At 58.1% G+C, this 15,809-nt stretch overlaps 1 protein-coding gene across 1 annotated transcript; it reads right to left on the bottom strand.

Moving 5' to 3' along the window:
• Positions 1–605: 605 nt before the first annotated feature.
• On the bottom strand, positions 606–15,514 carry SART1 (spliceosome associated factor 1, recruiter of U4/U6.U5 tri-snRNP). The gene is made up of 20 exons (XM_027580279.2): positions 15,086–15,514; positions 13,205–13,262; positions 12,774–12,829; positions 12,079–12,205; positions 11,851–11,956; positions 11,499–11,576; positions 11,283–11,382; positions 11,048–11,190; positions 10,760–10,966; positions 9,682–9,806; positions 9,465–9,598; positions 9,223–9,365; positions 3,112–3,285; positions 2,795–2,905; positions 2,366–2,453; positions 1,913–2,003; positions 1,661–1,796; positions 1,030–1,119; positions 800–921; positions 606–688 (listed from the first exon to the last, which is right to left on the bottom strand). Exons 1-20 carry the CDS (start codon positions 15,396–15,398, stop codon positions 670–672), a joined length of 2,421 nt encoding a protein of 806 aa, XP_027436080.1. The 5' UTR covers positions 15,399–15,514; the 3' UTR covers positions 606–669.
• Between the last annotated feature and the right edge of the window lie 295 nt (positions 15,515–15,809).

Raw genomic sequence — 15,809 nt, 5'->3', positions numbered from 1 at the left:
AGTCCTGGGCCCCAGGGCAGTGATTTGTGTAGCAACGGAGGCTGGGAGAGACCAGGGTGACCGAGGCGCTAAAAACACCTCCACTTCTCACCTGAAAGCCAGCCGTGCAGAGCACAAGGCGGGACCTCTGACAACCGCCCAGGACCCGAGCAACGAAGCCAGGAGTGGTGGTGGTGGGGGGCTGAGAAAATAAACCGACTGGCTTCTTTGGCCGGCCCGGGGCCCAGGGCGGGGGTGGAGGACTGTCCTAGAGGATCTGGACGGTTCTCTCCCTCATCTCTTTTAGTTATCTGTGTCATCAGATGGCCGAGTCATACTGAGCACACGTCAGACTCGAAGCCACCTCTGAGGAGTGTGGCTTGCCTCTAAAATCCAGGTGGATGAATGAGTGAACGAACTCATTTAATCTTCATGGGACATTCTATGAAACAGACATGTTTTGACTGTACGAATGGCAGAATTAAGGCTCAGAGAGGTTCAGTGACTTGCTTGAGGTCACACAGCAACCAGGGCCCGCCGGAGGGCAGTCTGTGGATGCTCCTCCCAGCACCGCCTGCCCCTCCTCCCGGGTCTAACCCTGGAATCTGCACCATGACGAAGGAGGAAAAAATAAGGAGGGAATTTTATTGAATATTAAAGTTGGAGAGGGGATCAGAAGGGAGATCGGCTTCACTTGGTGATGGTGTTCCTGCAGAGAGAAGGGGAGCCTGAGCTGGAAACCGGCAGGGGCCTTCCCGCCCCGTTGGGCACCGTGCCAGCCCTCACCCCTTGCCCCCACCCGCCGTGCCTCCCCACTCACGCGTTCATGCTCTTGCCGCTGCCACTGAGCACGATATACGGCGTCTTCTGGGCCTTCTGCTTCTCCTGGAGCAGAGCCACCGTGCCCAGGGGCGTGTCGCTGGAGCTCATCTTCTTCAGGAGCTGCAGGAGGAGGGCCAGTCAGCACAGGGCAGGAGCGGGCCCCAGGCCACCAGCCACCCCAGCACCGGCAGGTGCGGAAGCCGCCCCACGTCTCCACGGGCCACCCACCGCCTCCTCATCCAGCTTCTTCATCCGCCGCTCCGTCTTCATCTTGCCCGAGCCTTTCCCGTGGAAGCGGTGGGACAGCTGCCGGAAAGCCTGGGGCACGGGCGGGATCGGTGTTAGAGCCACCCACGCGTGGAGGGGGGCAGGGAAGGGTGAGGCCTCCCCCCCACCCCGCCCCGACCCTGTGCTGGGCTAAGGGGCTGGGAGAAGGACTGCAACCCTGGCACCCCCCTGGGGGCTCCCCAGAGTTGGGGAGACGGGTTCCGGGGCTGGACGTGCTGCAGTGGGGGGCACTCGGGATCCTGAGTGGCACCGGCACGTGGAGGCTAAGGCAACCAGAAGGCCGGGGCTCGGGGGCAGCACACCCAGGCGGGGATGGTGCCAGGGGGACGCTGGTGCTTGCGGGCAGCGAGCGCGAGTCAGCCCCCTGCCCGGATGCCACCCACAGAAAGGTGGCCCCTGGGGGAGGCCAAGCCACAAGGGAGCAGGCGGGCAAAGGAGCCAGGCCTGTGACGGGGCCCGCTGGGCCCACCAGGGATGGAAACTGGGGCCCCAAGGTCCCGACAGCTCACCGACCCGAGCCGGCGGTCGGCGCGGCCCCGCCCGTGACTCAGGCACCCCCAGCCCCACTCACCTCCTTGGGTGTGAGCTTCCGGCCCGTCTCGTCCACGTACTCGATCTTCACGTCGGGTTTGTAGCCATCCTTCTCTTTGAAGTCCTGGGTGAAGCCGCGGTACTCCTCCCGCCGGCTGTACTTGTCATCGATGGCCCTGGGCCGAAAGGGGGGCCCTCAGGGCTGGCAGCTGCCCGCGCTGCCCCTGGGGGTCCCTACAGTGCCCCTCTCCCCAGCCCGAGGCCCTCTGCCCCCCCCCCCCCCGGCACTCACATCTTGTCCTCGATGCAGTACACGGCCGACGGCAGGGATTTGTTGGGTGCCTTCACCCGGGCCACCTTCTGCACGGTGGTCTCCAGCAGCCCTGGGGGCAGGCGGCGGTCGGACTCCGGGCGGCTGCCCTCAGTCGGGGCGGGAGCCTCCCACCAGGCTCTCTCCGCGCCACGGCCTGACCACCTCACCTGCCCGATTCCCCCCACCAGCCACACCGACACTCGCAGGGTGAGCGGTGCTTTGGGGAGGGAAGTGGCAAAGCCCTCAAAAACGGGGTGACGCGGAGCAGAAAGGCCAGAGGCTGCTGTGACCGCCCCAGGACCGGGTGCAGAGGAGCAGCTCCTGGGCCCTGGGGGAGCAGCTCACGGCCCCGGGACCAAGCGGCGGAGGCCGCAGGGGGAGCAGAGGAAGCTGAGCCGGCTCCCCGCCCCGCCGAGGCTCACGGCCCCTCACCTTTGTTCTGACACAGCAGCAGGGCGGCTGCTAGCCCTCTGTTCACGATGGGCTCCTCGTCCAGGATGGTGGTAGACGAGGCAGAGAACTGGGGGGCAGCACACAGGGAGAAAGGTGGTCAGTGGGCCACACTTCTCACCCCCCGACTCATCCCCAGCACACGCAACTGGGGTCCTTCCCAGGACTGGGGGCGCTGGGCCAGACTGCTCGCACCACACTGAGCTCTGCCGACCCCATCACACGGCGGGACAGGGGGCGCTCTGAGACCACGGGCCCCTCGCTCAAGGTCCCCTAGCAAGGAAGGGGCAGAGCCGGGGCGGGAGCCCGGTGGGCAGCCTCCCCCGACCCGGCCGTGACCCGGCCGTGACCCGGCCGTGCTCTCCTGCTCTTCCCCCCTCCCGGCGCCCCCCTCGCTCCTGCGCCCCTCACGTCCTGCTGCTGCTTCTCCTCGTCCAGGTTGACTGTGCTCCAGCCGATGTTCTCCTCCCCGTCCGACTCAGAGCCGCCGTTGGCTGAGCGCTCCTCGTCTCGTTCAAAGTCCTGGGGTCAGAGACTGGCATCAGCCCAGGGAGCCCCAGCCCCCCGGCCAGCCTAACCCGCCGGAGCACCAAGGCTTGTTACCAGTTACGAAGAACCTGACCAGGACCTGACTGGCGGGGGGGGGGGGGGGGGGGGGGGGGGGGGGGGGGAGCGGCAGAGAGGAAGGGAGGGGAGGGGAGGGGGAGGTAGGCCGCCCGAGGACCCACCATGAGCTCCTCCTGCTCCTCCCGGTTGCCGGCCAGCCCATAGGTGGGGATCTCGCCCAAGGTGCGGCAGAACTCGGACGTGGCATTGAACACGATGGCCCCCTTCCGCTCCGGGTCCTCGTCCTCCTCCCAGCCGCGCGGGCGCGACTCCAGCTTCTTCACGATCTCCACCACCTGGGGGAGGGAGCAGCTGTGGGCAAACCCAGATGTTTCTGGGGAGGTGCCATCGAGACCCAGAAACCCCAAATCCTCCCCAGCGGCAGAAAGACAAGCCCCGCGACTGTGCGCAGAAGGCCTCGGACGGGTCTCCGCCGCCTGCCTGCCTCCCAGGCCGCTCTCCACTCCGCACCTACACCCACCGCGCTCCTCTGCTCCTAAGCCCTCAACGGCTTCCTTCTGCCCTTTACATTCATATCCAAAGTCTACACGGCCCTTGTCCGACACCCCGCCGCCTCACGTCTTCGTCCGGGACTGGGGCACGACTGGGGCCCCTTGCCGCTCCACTGCCACCCTCCCCTCACCCCCCGAACTGTTTCAGACTCAACATAAAAACCGCTTCTTCCAGAACCCTTCCCTGAGGCCACAGGGCAGAAAGATGCCCTGTGCAACTCCCACATGCTTCCAGAACTCACCCCCCACCCACCCTTCGGTCATGGTCCCAGGGTCCTGGGATCGAGCCCCGCATCGGGCTCCCTGCTCGGTGGGAAGCCTGCTTCTCCCTCTCCCATTCCCCCTGCTTGTGTTCCCTCTCTTGCTGTGCCTCCGTCAAATAAGTAAAATCTCTAAAAAATATATAAAAAATAACTAAAATTCATTTTGACCTGAGTGGCTGTACTTCTTAGTTTTTCACTACAGAACCATCACGTGAACGTATCTTAATCTAGTTCCCCTGCACAGCACGGATGGGCCTTCTCCGTTATCACAAATAATGCAAATACAAGCAGTGAGACGCTCATCTCCCGGAGCACCTGGACAAGTGTGTGTCTGGGGTACACATGCAGGAGTGGGGATGCTGGGCCAAAGGGCACACACACTTGCCTTTACACGAATTAGTCAACGCCTTCCCAATCTCATCAGAGTCCCCTACGTGCCTGTACAGTGTATGTAAAAATTCTGGCTGCTCTAAATCCCGACACTTGATATTGTTAAGGCTTTGACATTTTTGCCAAATGATGTGGGTATGATCTGGTCCGTCACTGTTTCAGCTTGTCTTTCCTTGACCATTCATGAAGTTGGGCCTCCTGGGTGTTTTGTTTTGTTTTAAGAGAGAGAGCCCCATGAACAGGGTGGGGGGGGGCAGGTAGGGCAGAGGGAGAGAGATCTCAAGCCGACTCCACGCCCAGCTCGGAGCCTGCCACGGGGCTCAATCTCACGACACTGAAATCATGACCTGAGCCGAAATCAAGAGTCGGACACTCAACCGACTGAGCCACCCAAGAGCCCCCCTCATCGGGTATTTTATTGACCATTTACCCTTCCACTTCTGTGAACTGCCCACTGAGGTCTTTTGCCTATTTTCCTGTTTTGCCAATTTTTGTCGTTTGGATATTCTTGGCACTAACCCGTTGATGGTTATATACACGTGGGCAAACATCTTCTCCTTATGGTGCCTTTTTAAGAAAACCGAAGTTCTTACTTTTTAAGTAAATTATTAGTTTTTTTCCTCATGGTTTATGCTTTACATTTATACCTTAAAAAAATCTTTCTCTTGAAATAATCCAGTCACAAACAAAACCCCTCAGTGATTGCCCTTATAGACGGTCCCTAGAGTAGTCAAAATCATAGGGACAGAAAGTACGACAGTGGCGGCCAGGGGCCGGGGGAGGGGAGTCAGTGTTTAACAGGAACAGAGTTTCAGCTTTTCGAGGTGAGAAGAGCTCTGGGGGTGGCTGGTGGGGAAGGCTGAACAACAGCGTTGAGTGGATTTAATGGTTCAGGAGAACTGGACATTTGTTTGAAAACGATGAAGATGGTAAATTTTATGTTCTGTGTGTTTTAATGCAACTTATGAAAGGAAAAAAATCTTTCTCTGCTACAAAGTCAACAATATCATTTCCTTAACCCTGTTCTGGAATGTTAACTTTAAAGTTCTTTATCTGTAAGTAAATCTTATGTAAGGTACAAGCCCAATTTCACTTTTTTCCAAATAGGTAAATGACTGTCCAGACAGCACTTGCTGAAGTGAGCACCCTTTCCCACTGGGACAGCCGCCATCTCTCCTGAGGAGTCTGGTTCCTGGGACTTCTACTCGGTCTCGGACCTGTCAGTCCGTCCTTATGCCACTACTTCACCACCTCAATTACCACAATGGATAAAGTGAGATCTGTCAGAGCAAAGCTCACCACTTTATTATTGAAAGTATCTTGGCTTTTGTTGGCCCCTTGATCTTCCAAGTAAATTTAAGAATTGGCTTTCCACGTTCCACAAAAATCCCTTTGGGATTTTTACTGGAATTGCGTTTAATCTACAAATTAATTCGAGAAGATGAACATCTTTACGCTACTGAGTCCTATCCACAAACACGGCTGTTGTGGCCTGAACTGTGTCCTCCCAAAATTCGTATGTTGAAACCCTGACCCCAGTGTGACTGTATTTGGAGACGGGGCCTTTAAGGAGATGATTAAGGTCAAAGGAGGTCATAAGGGCAGGGCCCTAATCCAGTGTTCTCATCCGAGAAAGGGACTCGAAGGATGCAGGCACCCAGGCCGTGAGAGAACACAGCAAGAAGTCGGCCACCGACAAGCCTCAGGAGAAACCAAACCTACCAACACTTTGATCTTGAACTTCCAGACTCCAGAAATTGAGAAATAAATTTCTGTTGCTTAAGCCACCCAGGCTGTGGCGTTGTCATGGAGGCCCGAGCCGCCTAACACGAGTGTCTGTCTGTCTACGACTTCCTTACTGTCTTCAAAGATGGACCGCAATTTTCTCCATATCGATCTTGCACGTCACGTATTCCTTTTTATTTGGTTGCAATCCAGCTTACCTCTCGTCCACTCTGCTTTCTATCGCTTATCCACGTTACTTCCCTAGCCATACTGCTTTCACAAACACTGTATTTTTTTAAAATTATGCTTTCTATCTTTTGCTGGCGTATGGAAACACAACCGGCTCCCATCGGGTAATCCTGTACCCGGCAACGCTGCTAAAGCGTGCGTGGTCTGGCCCTCATTCCCCACCGCCCCACAGAGGCCACTTTAGACCAGAGCATCAGTGACCGCCATGCTGCCCAATCCAAAGGTCGATGCTCATCCCTGAGACCCAAATTCTCTGTGGCGGTGTCACAGATGCTTCCTTCCTTCCTCACAAGAGCCTCTTGTCACGGGACTCCCAGGACGACACCTTGTCCTCTCTGCCATGCTCACGCACTCTCCTTCTCTGGCTCCTCTCTCTTACCCACACTCACTGTCCTGGTGACTCCAGCCAATCCTATAGCTTTAACTCCTGTCTACACGCTCACGGACTTCCGCATTTAGAACTGCAGTCTTGGGCGCCTGGGTGGCTCAGTTGGTTAAGCGACTGCCTTTGGCTCAGGTCATGATCCTGGAGTCCCTGGATCGGGTCCTGCATCAGGCTCCCTGCTCGGTGGGGAGTCTGCTTCGCCCTCTGACCCTCCACCCTCTCATGTGCTCTCAAATAAATAAAATCTTTAAAAAAAAGAACTGCAGTCTCAGCCTCTCCCTGAAAAGTTCAAATTCATGTGTCCAACTGCCTGTTCAGTATGAATCACCACTAATAAAAGGGTACCTTAAACTTAACAAAAACCGAATGCTTTGTTATCTCCCCCCAACCTGTTCCTCCCCCGGCTCTTCCCATCCCAGGAATGGCCCTATCTGTTCCTTAACTCAGCAAACGGGCAGCTGTTCAAGTCAGAATTCTCGGAAGTCATCCTTAACTTCCTTTTTTTTAAAAAAAAAAAAAAAGATTTTATTTACTTATTTGACAGAGAGGGACAGAGAGAGAGAGGGAACACAAGCAAGAGCAGTGGGAGAGGGAGAAACAGACCTCCTGTGCAGCAGGGAGCCCGAAGCAGGGCTGGATCCCTGGACCCTGGGATCATGACCTGAGCCGAAGGCAGACACTTAATGACTGAGCCACCCAGACGCCCCGCATCCTTAACTTCTTCGTACCCACTCGCAACCTCGCACACAATCCACTGACAAACACTGTTGATTCTACCCTCAAAATGCCTTCCAGATATAGCCATCTCATCTCCGTGGCTCTCACCACAGTCGAGCATCACTTCAACTGGACGACTACAACAGCTTTCCACTGGTCTTCCTCAGAGAGACAGAACTCTCGGCTAAATCTACCGCAACAGCAAGCGTCTGCCTGACGTGGCCTGTGACCATCTCCTTCCCCGTCACTCTCCCCGCCGCTCCTGCCACTGCAGCCACACAGGCCTCAGCCAACTTCCTGAACAAGCCCAGCTGGCTCCTGCCTCAGGACCTCGGCGGCCAGGTGCACCCTCATCTCGGAACTGTGCCCTTAGATGTCGCTGAGGCTCTTCATCTGGATCTCGAATGTCACCTCCTCAGGGAGACCCACCCTGACCAGCAAACATAAAAGGGGAGGGCTCCTACACTCCTCCTCTCTCCACGACATCACCTCTTCCTGGTTCTGCTCCCAGTGGTTTTCCCGCAGGATGCTTGTCTTTCACATCCCCCCAGTAGAACTAAAGTTCCACGAGGCCAGACTTCTGTGCTCTCAGCTACCGCCCCATGTCTCTGACCCTCTTTACGGCAGCGGCGGCCCACGGATGGCCCAGCACCGGCTCTGGCGAGCCCAGCTTTACTGGATCCCCACCACGCCCGCTCGCCCAGTGATCCCAGGCCGCAGATGCTGCCAAGGCAGAGCAGCCGAGAGACCGCGGCCCCGATGCCTCCGACAGCCGAGCGGTCGGCCGGCGCCCGCTCCCAGGGACTGTCCCAAGTTGCTGCCCTGGCTTCCTCATCGCCTCAGTCTCGTGGACTCCACCGTGCCAAATCTGACCTGCCTCTCAGGAGCTCGAAGACGCCCTCCCCGCTCCTTGAAAGCCCCTCTCGGCTTGCGACGCCGCACTGGCCGCCGCACTCTGCCTCAGGGGCTGCTGCCTCTCGGGCCCCTCTGCGGGAGCCCCCGCACCCCCAACCACTGGGCCGCGGCGCTGGGCTCCCTGCTCCCGCCTCTGTCTCTCTGTCTCCCGAGGTGGCAGGGGTGCGGGGAGAAGTGTGGACGGCGGAGTTGGGCTGTTCAAACCCCAGTTCCGCCACTTACCAGCCCGTTACCCTGGCCCCACTTGCCCAAGGCCTCTGTGCCTCAGCTTCCTCATCTACAAAACGGAGAGAAGGTGTAGCCCCGGGCATGAAGTGAGCTGACACACAAAGCGTGCAGGCAGGGCCCGGCCCAGGCCTGCGCCCACTGAGACTCAGCAATGCTCGCGGCCACAAGGCCCCACCGGCCTCTGCTCAGCTCACACCACCAGGCCCTCAAGTGTTCTAGGCCACTCCTCCCAGGACACAGGACACCTGCCGTCTCCGCCGCCCCAGCGCCCGGTCTGCCCGCCCACCCCACCCTGAATCTCGGCGAGATTGGCTCCTTGGTGTTATTTAAGTCTCAGTCAAATGTCGCCCCCTGCAAGGTGTCCCCTGAACAGCGGACGCAGAACGCCAGCCCTCCGGCCATCTGCTCTGCCCTCCAGCGGACGGTAGCCCAGCTCCGGGCGCTACCGGAAGTGCGGTGTGCGCATGTGCGCCGGCTCCCCGCCGTCCCGCCCTCCCGCCGTCCCGCCCTCCGGCTGCCGCGGTAGAGGCCCGCTCCGCGAGCACGGGGCACCTGCTGTCCTGCTCCCCAGTGACACAGCGCCTTACTCGCAGCAGGCACCCAACACCCAGCCACAGAGGAGAAGAAGACAGAGAAGGCTCCAACCCTAAAATATCTTAGAGCAAACGCACTGCTCGAGCTTAAAGAAATCTACCAACACCACATTAAACAAAAAAGAGGACCCGAACTGGAATGCAGATGCCATGGTCACGAGGACAGGTCACCCCAGACGCGCCTGCCCCCGAAGGCCCTGGCCCTGGGGAGGCCAGCACGCGCCCGCCCCGCACCCAGCCTCTGGGACCCCCTCACCTTCTCACCGCTGTCTCGCAGCTGCTGGAGCTGCTGGAGCTGCCGCAGGCGGCGCCCCTTTTCCAGCTGCTTCTGCAGCTCCAGCTCCGCCTCGTCCTCCTCCAGCACCTCTGGGGACCCGGCCTGTGGTGCTCCACCCTCCTCTGGAGGAAACACAGGAGACCCCTGCTTGGATCATCTCCTTGCCCCAGGGCGCTTGGCCCTGCCCTTGCCGCCCACCCTCGGCCGGCTGGGCCCCTCACCCTCATCGCTGATGTCCATGTTCTCCACGCGGGTGTCATCTGACTGCGGGGGCCGAGGTGCCTGCTCCTTCTCCTCCTCCTCTGGGGCCTCCTCGTCTGCCTCAGGCACTCGGCGCCGACCCCGGCCCCGCAGTCTGTGGAAAGAGGCCTCTCCAGTGAGCGTGAGCCCCCCTAGACCAGTCCAGCCCCCACACCGCAACCCTGTTTCCAAGCCCACCTGGAACCGAAGTCCCCGTCTTGAGTCTGGTCTCCAAGAGGCAGCAAGTCATCAGCCCGGACTACCACCTCCTTCTCTTTCTTGCGGATCTTCTTCACCCTCCGTTTGGTCTTTTTAAAGGTCACCTGAGGGAGGGAGGAGAGGAGACATGAAATGGGGAAGGTGGACAGCCACGAGCCCACAAGAATGAACACTTAAAAAAATTTTTTTTACTAGGGGTGGGGGAGGGCAGGAGGGAGGGACGGAGGTGTGGAGGAGAGGAAGAGGGAGAGAGAATCTTAAGCAGGCTCCACACCCAGCATGGAGCCCCACGCAGGGCTCCATCCCACAACCCTGAGATCAAGACCTGAGCCAGAATCAAGAGGCAGACGCTTAACTGACTGAGGCCCCAGGTGCCCCAAGAACAAATACTTCTTCAGCATTCCTCCACGCCAGTCACTGGCCTAAGCACTTTACACACTCACTCACACACACACTGTATGAGGTAGGTGCGCTCTCATCCCACCTCTAAGATGAGAAAAACCAAGGCACAGAGAGGCTAAATTCCTTGCCTAAGGTCACCCAGCTCCTAAATGGGAGAGCCAGGATTGTGAACCTTATTCTTCAGGCTCCAGAGTCCTGCTCTTAATCACGCAGCCAAGAATCTACTGAGCCAGACGTCTACCTCTGTGTTCACAATCATCCCAAATACAAAACCCACACACAGTGTGGATTAAATTACCACTTAAGCACACTGTTAAGAATCCTTGCACCGCCCCTCAAGAGATGGCTCCTGCCATTCCCATTTCAAACGGGGTGCCTCAGGCTCACAGTTAAATGACTCGCCCAAGGCACAAGCCGGCTGCGTCACAGAGCTCGAACACGAGCTCAGAACCTTCTGTCCCGGCAGTCCCTGTTCGGTCTACGCTCACCGTCTTCCCGCGGCACCGCCCCAGGGCTGCCGTACGCGGCTGACCACGACGGCCAAGCCCCTCACGCTCGCTCTTCCTCCCCAGCCGCCTCGGGCAGCACACGACCCCAGAGGAGAGGGAGGAATCCCACCCCAATTACAAGGTGCGGATGCAGGCGAGGAGCTCACCATCTCCTCGGGCGTGAGGTACTCGGAGGCAAGCCGGGGCCCTGCTGTGCTCAGGGACTGGGCCTGCAGCCGCAACTTGGCCCGGATCTCCTCCAGCTCCCGCTCCCGCAGGCCATCAGCGGTGCCACCCTGCTCCAAGCGGAATGAGTGTGGCCGCTCGCCCTCGAGTTCCTCATCGTACTTGGACAGGATAGAGCGGGGTTTTTGCTGCAAGACAAGAGGTACTGGTTGGGACCCAGCCTGGCTCCTGAAAAGCCACAGAGCCCCCATCCTCGCTGCCCAGCCTGCCTGTGCCAAGTCATCCAGGCTCTCATCCTCTGCGTAGGGGAGGTAGTCAGGCTTCTTCTTCCGGAGCTCCACGTTCTTCTCTGCCCGCTCTTTATCTACGAGGTTCACGTTCACCAGCACATCCTCCTCCTCCTGCAGCACACCTGCGGATAGGGCAGGAGCGGCGGCCCATCATGCTTGACCTCGGCACAGCAGTGCCTCTGCCCCCCTACCCGAGCACCGAAGCTTAACCCACCTTTGTCCTTGAGGGTGAGGATCACGGTCTCCCCTTCTCGGAAGGAATCAATAGCATGTTCCACAGTGAGGCCCTGTAGGTCCCGGGCACTGTACAGGTCCTAGAGGGGAGGGGGAACGTCCAGCCAAGTCAGGAGCCCTGACCCACCCAGACCTGGGATCCCAGCACCAAGGACGGCAATGCTCCCCACCCACTGCCTCCAGCCCGGCTGCTCACCTGCCGCCTCTGCCCAAACTCCTCCTCCACCAGAGTGCTGACCCCAAACTCTTGGTCCATCTCCTCCAGCAGTTTGGCCTATGGGATGAGAGGGGGGTGACCTATGACCTCAGGCCATTCAGCGTCACTGGAAGACACACGGGGACCAGGTGGGAGTGCCAAAAAAAAAAAAAAAAAAAAAAAAAAGCAGGCCTCATGGAGCAGCTGCTAAGGATCCAGAGCAGACACCACTGACCATGGACCTCTGACCTGTCTGAGCCCAGTGACCTCCCAAGGACAAGTCTCTGGCCTCACCAGCCAGTCACGTTACCAGAGGCACTGAGCGACCACCCCCAGCTGCCCAGGCACTCACCCGCTTCTCTGCCAAGTCCTTCTCCTTCTGAAGCTGCCGGCTCCTCTCAATCCAGGCTGCAGTGTCATCCAGCCAGGGGTCATCCTCCCCCAGCGTCTTTATCTTTCTGAAGAGAGAAGAAAGTGCTCTTCTGGGGAGCCCCACTCCTGCTCCCCGCACCCGACTCAAGAGCTCCTTGGCAGCCCCCTCAGCTCCTTCCCTTGCCCACCCTGGCAGAGACCCCCTCACCCCAGCTTTTGGTTCAGGAGGCGCTTTTCTTTGGCGGCTGCCAGCTTCTCCCGTAGCTCCTCTCGCTGTCTCAAGGCCATAGGGTTGATGACATCGGCTGCCACGGGCTCCTCCTTGGTGCCCGCCTCTGGAAGGGGGGCCCAGACGTGAGGCTATGCCTGCCCATGGCTGGTGGGGAGAGGAGGGAGCCACTCACCCTGCCCCCTTCCAGCTCAGGGGGCCAGAAGGGGCCGGGGGGGGAGCTGATCCTTCACTGCCCTCCTCCCACTTCAGCCCCACACTTCCACGTCCCCCCCCACAGCATGATGGGATCCTCCACACCTTACAAGGACCCCCCCCAACCCCCCGCCGCCCCCAATCATGCTTTAAGAAACCAACAAATCCAACACCTGCATAGCCTAGATCAGTCTGCGGCACCTGTGCACGTGTCTCAGCCTGGCTACTGTGGCCTCACAGCGAGAGCAAGCACATGCTGCTAGCCATCTGAACTTAAAGAATAAGCCTATTCCCAGCCCCCCATCACGCCTGTAAGGAAAGGCCTTGTGCCTATCAACAAGTACGTACACACACACACAGGGCCACTAAATGGTGTGGAACCTGAGCCATAATCCAACCCTCCTCAAAGACCCCTTCAGATGGTCTTTCGCCTCCACCCAAATGCCGTTCCTCACCCCCATTCTCGGCCCCACACTCACCCTTCTTGACAGCATTGACCTCCAAGGGTTTCAACCCCAACTTTGCCCGGAGTTTACTGAGGACAAGAAATAGAAGTGTTAGGAGCTGTCAACGAAATAAGAACATCAAAAACATTTCTGGACAGACAGGGGGTGAAAACAGGATGGAACTGAGAGGTCCTAAGGGTTCCCAAAGCAGAGACTGACCCAGGCAGCCTAGGACACTGGGACAGACACCAGCCTCCAAATCAGGGAACGTGGGCGCTAGGCCTGGCCTGCCCCTAACCAGCAAAAGGCCATCTTTCCTCTTGGGTTTTAGTGTCCTCTTCTATAACTCAAATGGTGATGCTCCAATTCCAGTTAAAATGTTTAGTGGGTGAAAGGCCCCCGAAGAAGCTGTCCCAGAAGCCCCGTCAGAAAATAAAAGTAAACACAAGGGAGACAGAACTTACTTGGTCTCCTCGATGCTGAGTGATGAGGCATCTCCTGAGCTAGTCTTGGAGCTGGCCGCTGGAACAAGAAGCATGGCTGAGGAGCTGAACAAAGGGCCAACAAGCCACATCTCTGGCTCTAGCTGCAGGGACCCCCTCACCAGCACCTGGGCCTTATTGAGACACCCGAAACCAGCAGCCTTCCTTCACCCCAGTAGCTCCTTCTACCTCAGTCCTAATCTCTTGACACCCTGACTCTCTATATAACCTTCCTTTCCTGACCCAAAAGGTCCAACCTTGCTGCATCCTTCACCTTTGCCTCCGCTCCACTTCTGTATACTCTGTTTTCAGCCTGCACTGCCCTCCTTGGCCTAACTCTGATCGACAAGCTCCTATCCAAATGCAGAGACCAAATGCCACCTCCTTCTTGAACTCCTTTCAATGATTGATCCAAATGAACTGCTCTCCCCTGAACTCCACAGCCCCATCACTCACTTCCGAGTCTGTTTCTCTCCACAGGTCAGGGACCATGTTAGCAGCATGATTATGTCCTCTGTGCAGTTCATCCGGTCAAGAAATGTATTTATTGGTCTCTGATTTGTGATGGATGTTAAGAACACTGAGATAAAGCATTTCAGACCTCTTCTACCCACCTCACAATCAGCAAATAATTTCATGGAACCCCACAGACAAAAGTTGGACACCATCAAATGGAGCCCCCCCACCCAGCTGCCACCCCCTGCTCATCCTTCCTGCCTCCCCACCCCACAACCTACCTCCTCCCCCTATATCTCACCTGGACTCTGGATCCCAACCTCTCCAGGCTCTCTCCAAGGTCACCAGCCTCCTTATTTTTAAATCCAGTGGATTCTTTTCAGCCCAAATTTCCTTCACTTTCTATGGCGTGTGATACTATTGATTACTGCTTCTATATCTCTGTTCCCACAGACCCCATGATACAAGATTTGACAGTTTTCCTGCCTTTCTGGATACTGTACCACCAGGCATTTTTGTAACATCTTGCTCCACCTATTACTAAAACGTTGGCATTTCTTAGGTTCTACTGTCCACTCTCTCACTCTCTCTCAGTGGACCTCATTTGCCACCTAAATACTCATGACTTCCAAACTGCTCTACCCAGCCCAAACCCTGCACATCAAATGCAACACTCCCCAAAACTGAACTCTCTCCCCTCAAAAGTCTGCTTCTCTCCCAAAGTCCTCAATTTCAGTACACAATACAACCACCCATCCAGTTGCTCAAACCACAATTCAGGGAGTCATTCTCAATTCCTTCTTCCCACCCTCATCCAAGTGCTAAGCTCTCTTAATTCCTCCTTCAAAACAGTTCTTCAGTTTGTTCAGGTCTCTCCATCCTACTGCTACTCCCTCAGTGCGGCCCCTATCAGCCCTCACCTGACTTCCAGTGTTAACTACTCTTGGGCCAGTTCTCAGTACAGTGATTTTTGCAAAATACAATCAATGCATTCCTCAGCTCAAATCCATGGCTCCCTACAACCCTCAAGACAAAATTCAAGTTTCTATAGGGTCCTTTGTGCTCGGACCCGATTCATATCTCTGCTACGAACCCTACACGATTTGCCCAATACCAGATTTCTTCTTGGTTCTACACACGCTAGCACAACTTCATTCATTCGCTCAACATTTATTGAGGGCCTGTGATGTGCCAATTTTGAGAAAACAGAAAATCTCTGCCCCCGCGGAGCTTAGTAGACGAAGGCAATCTTTAATCCTAAATGACCGTAGGTAGACTCTTTAATAACACAGCCTCGAGGTGCCTGGGCCCCGGTGTGCTCGGGCTGCACACCCAGGCCAGCCAGCCCGCCCGCTCCCGGACCCCCGGCCCGGCCCGCCCCGCCCCCCCACAGGCCCCGCCCCTCACCGGCCTCGTAGCCGTCATCGCGCTTCTCCCGCTTCACGCGCCGCTCAGAGGGCTCTGCCTGGCTGCGCTCCCGCCCGTGCGCGCCGCTGCGGGCCTCGGCTTCGGCCCCGCGCCGCCCGCCCCCGCGTTCGCCCCCACGCTCCCGGCTCCGCTTCCGACGTTCGCCGCCGCTGCTGCCGCCGCCGCCGCTCCGGTGCTTGTGTTTTTTGTGCTCCCGGTGCCGCGGCGGCTGCTCGGTGGCGCCTCCAGTGCTGGCCGCCGCCGTCGTCCCGGCCGCCTCCTTCTCTCCGCGGTGCTTCTTTGACGACCCCATGGTGGTACGTCCGCCCCGAGCCCGGCCGCCGCCGAGCCCCGACGACGCAAAATGGGAATACTTCCGGGTCGCCCGGCAGCAGCTGTCGTGTTGCCGGAAACCAAGAGTGGCTGCTTCCGTCGTTCGCCTCAGAGCCCGCCCCAAAGGTTCATGGGAAGGCCGGGATCGGAGCCCAACTGCGCAGTTGCGGCCGTCTTGGTGTGGGGTGGCGGTCTTTTTAAGCTGGCGGTATCACTGCGCATGCGCTCCGGGGGGCGCGTGGACCCGGTTGCAGGTCCCTGAACTATAAACCCTTTAAGCCAGCAACCTGGGAGCTGGAGGCACCCCCCCGGCCACGGGACGCTCCCTGCCTCGTGGTCTTGCCGTGGATGGCACCTGCCGCTCCAGTAGGCGTTCTCCTCCTAGTGGGCT

The sequence above is a fragment of the Zalophus californianus genome, chromosome 11, assembly GCF_009762305.2.
Source record: "Zalophus californianus isolate mZalCal1 chromosome 11, mZalCal1.pri.v2, whole genome shotgun sequence".
Classification (NCBI taxonomy): domain Eukaryota; kingdom Metazoa; phylum Chordata; class Mammalia; order Carnivora; family Otariidae; genus Zalophus; species Zalophus californianus.
The sequence above is the reverse complement of the archived record's forward strand: the minus strand, read 5'-3'. Positions and strand labels throughout refer to the sequence as shown.

Excerpts from the sequence above, each read along its gene's own strand:
- SART1 (XM_027580279.2), bottom strand. The coding sequence starts at position 15,398 with ATGGGGTCGTCAAAGAAGCACCGCGGAGAGAAGGAGGCGGCCGGGACG. Across the intron at positions 9,599-9,681 it reads GACGGGGACTTCGGTTCCAG|ACTGCGGGGCCGGGGTCGGC; the intron begins GTGGGCTTGGAA and ends CTCTTTCCACAG. Across the intron at positions 1,797-1,912 it reads TACTGCATCGAGGACAAGAT|GGCCATCGATGACAAGTACA; the intron begins GTGAGTGCCGGG and ends CTTTCGGCCCAG.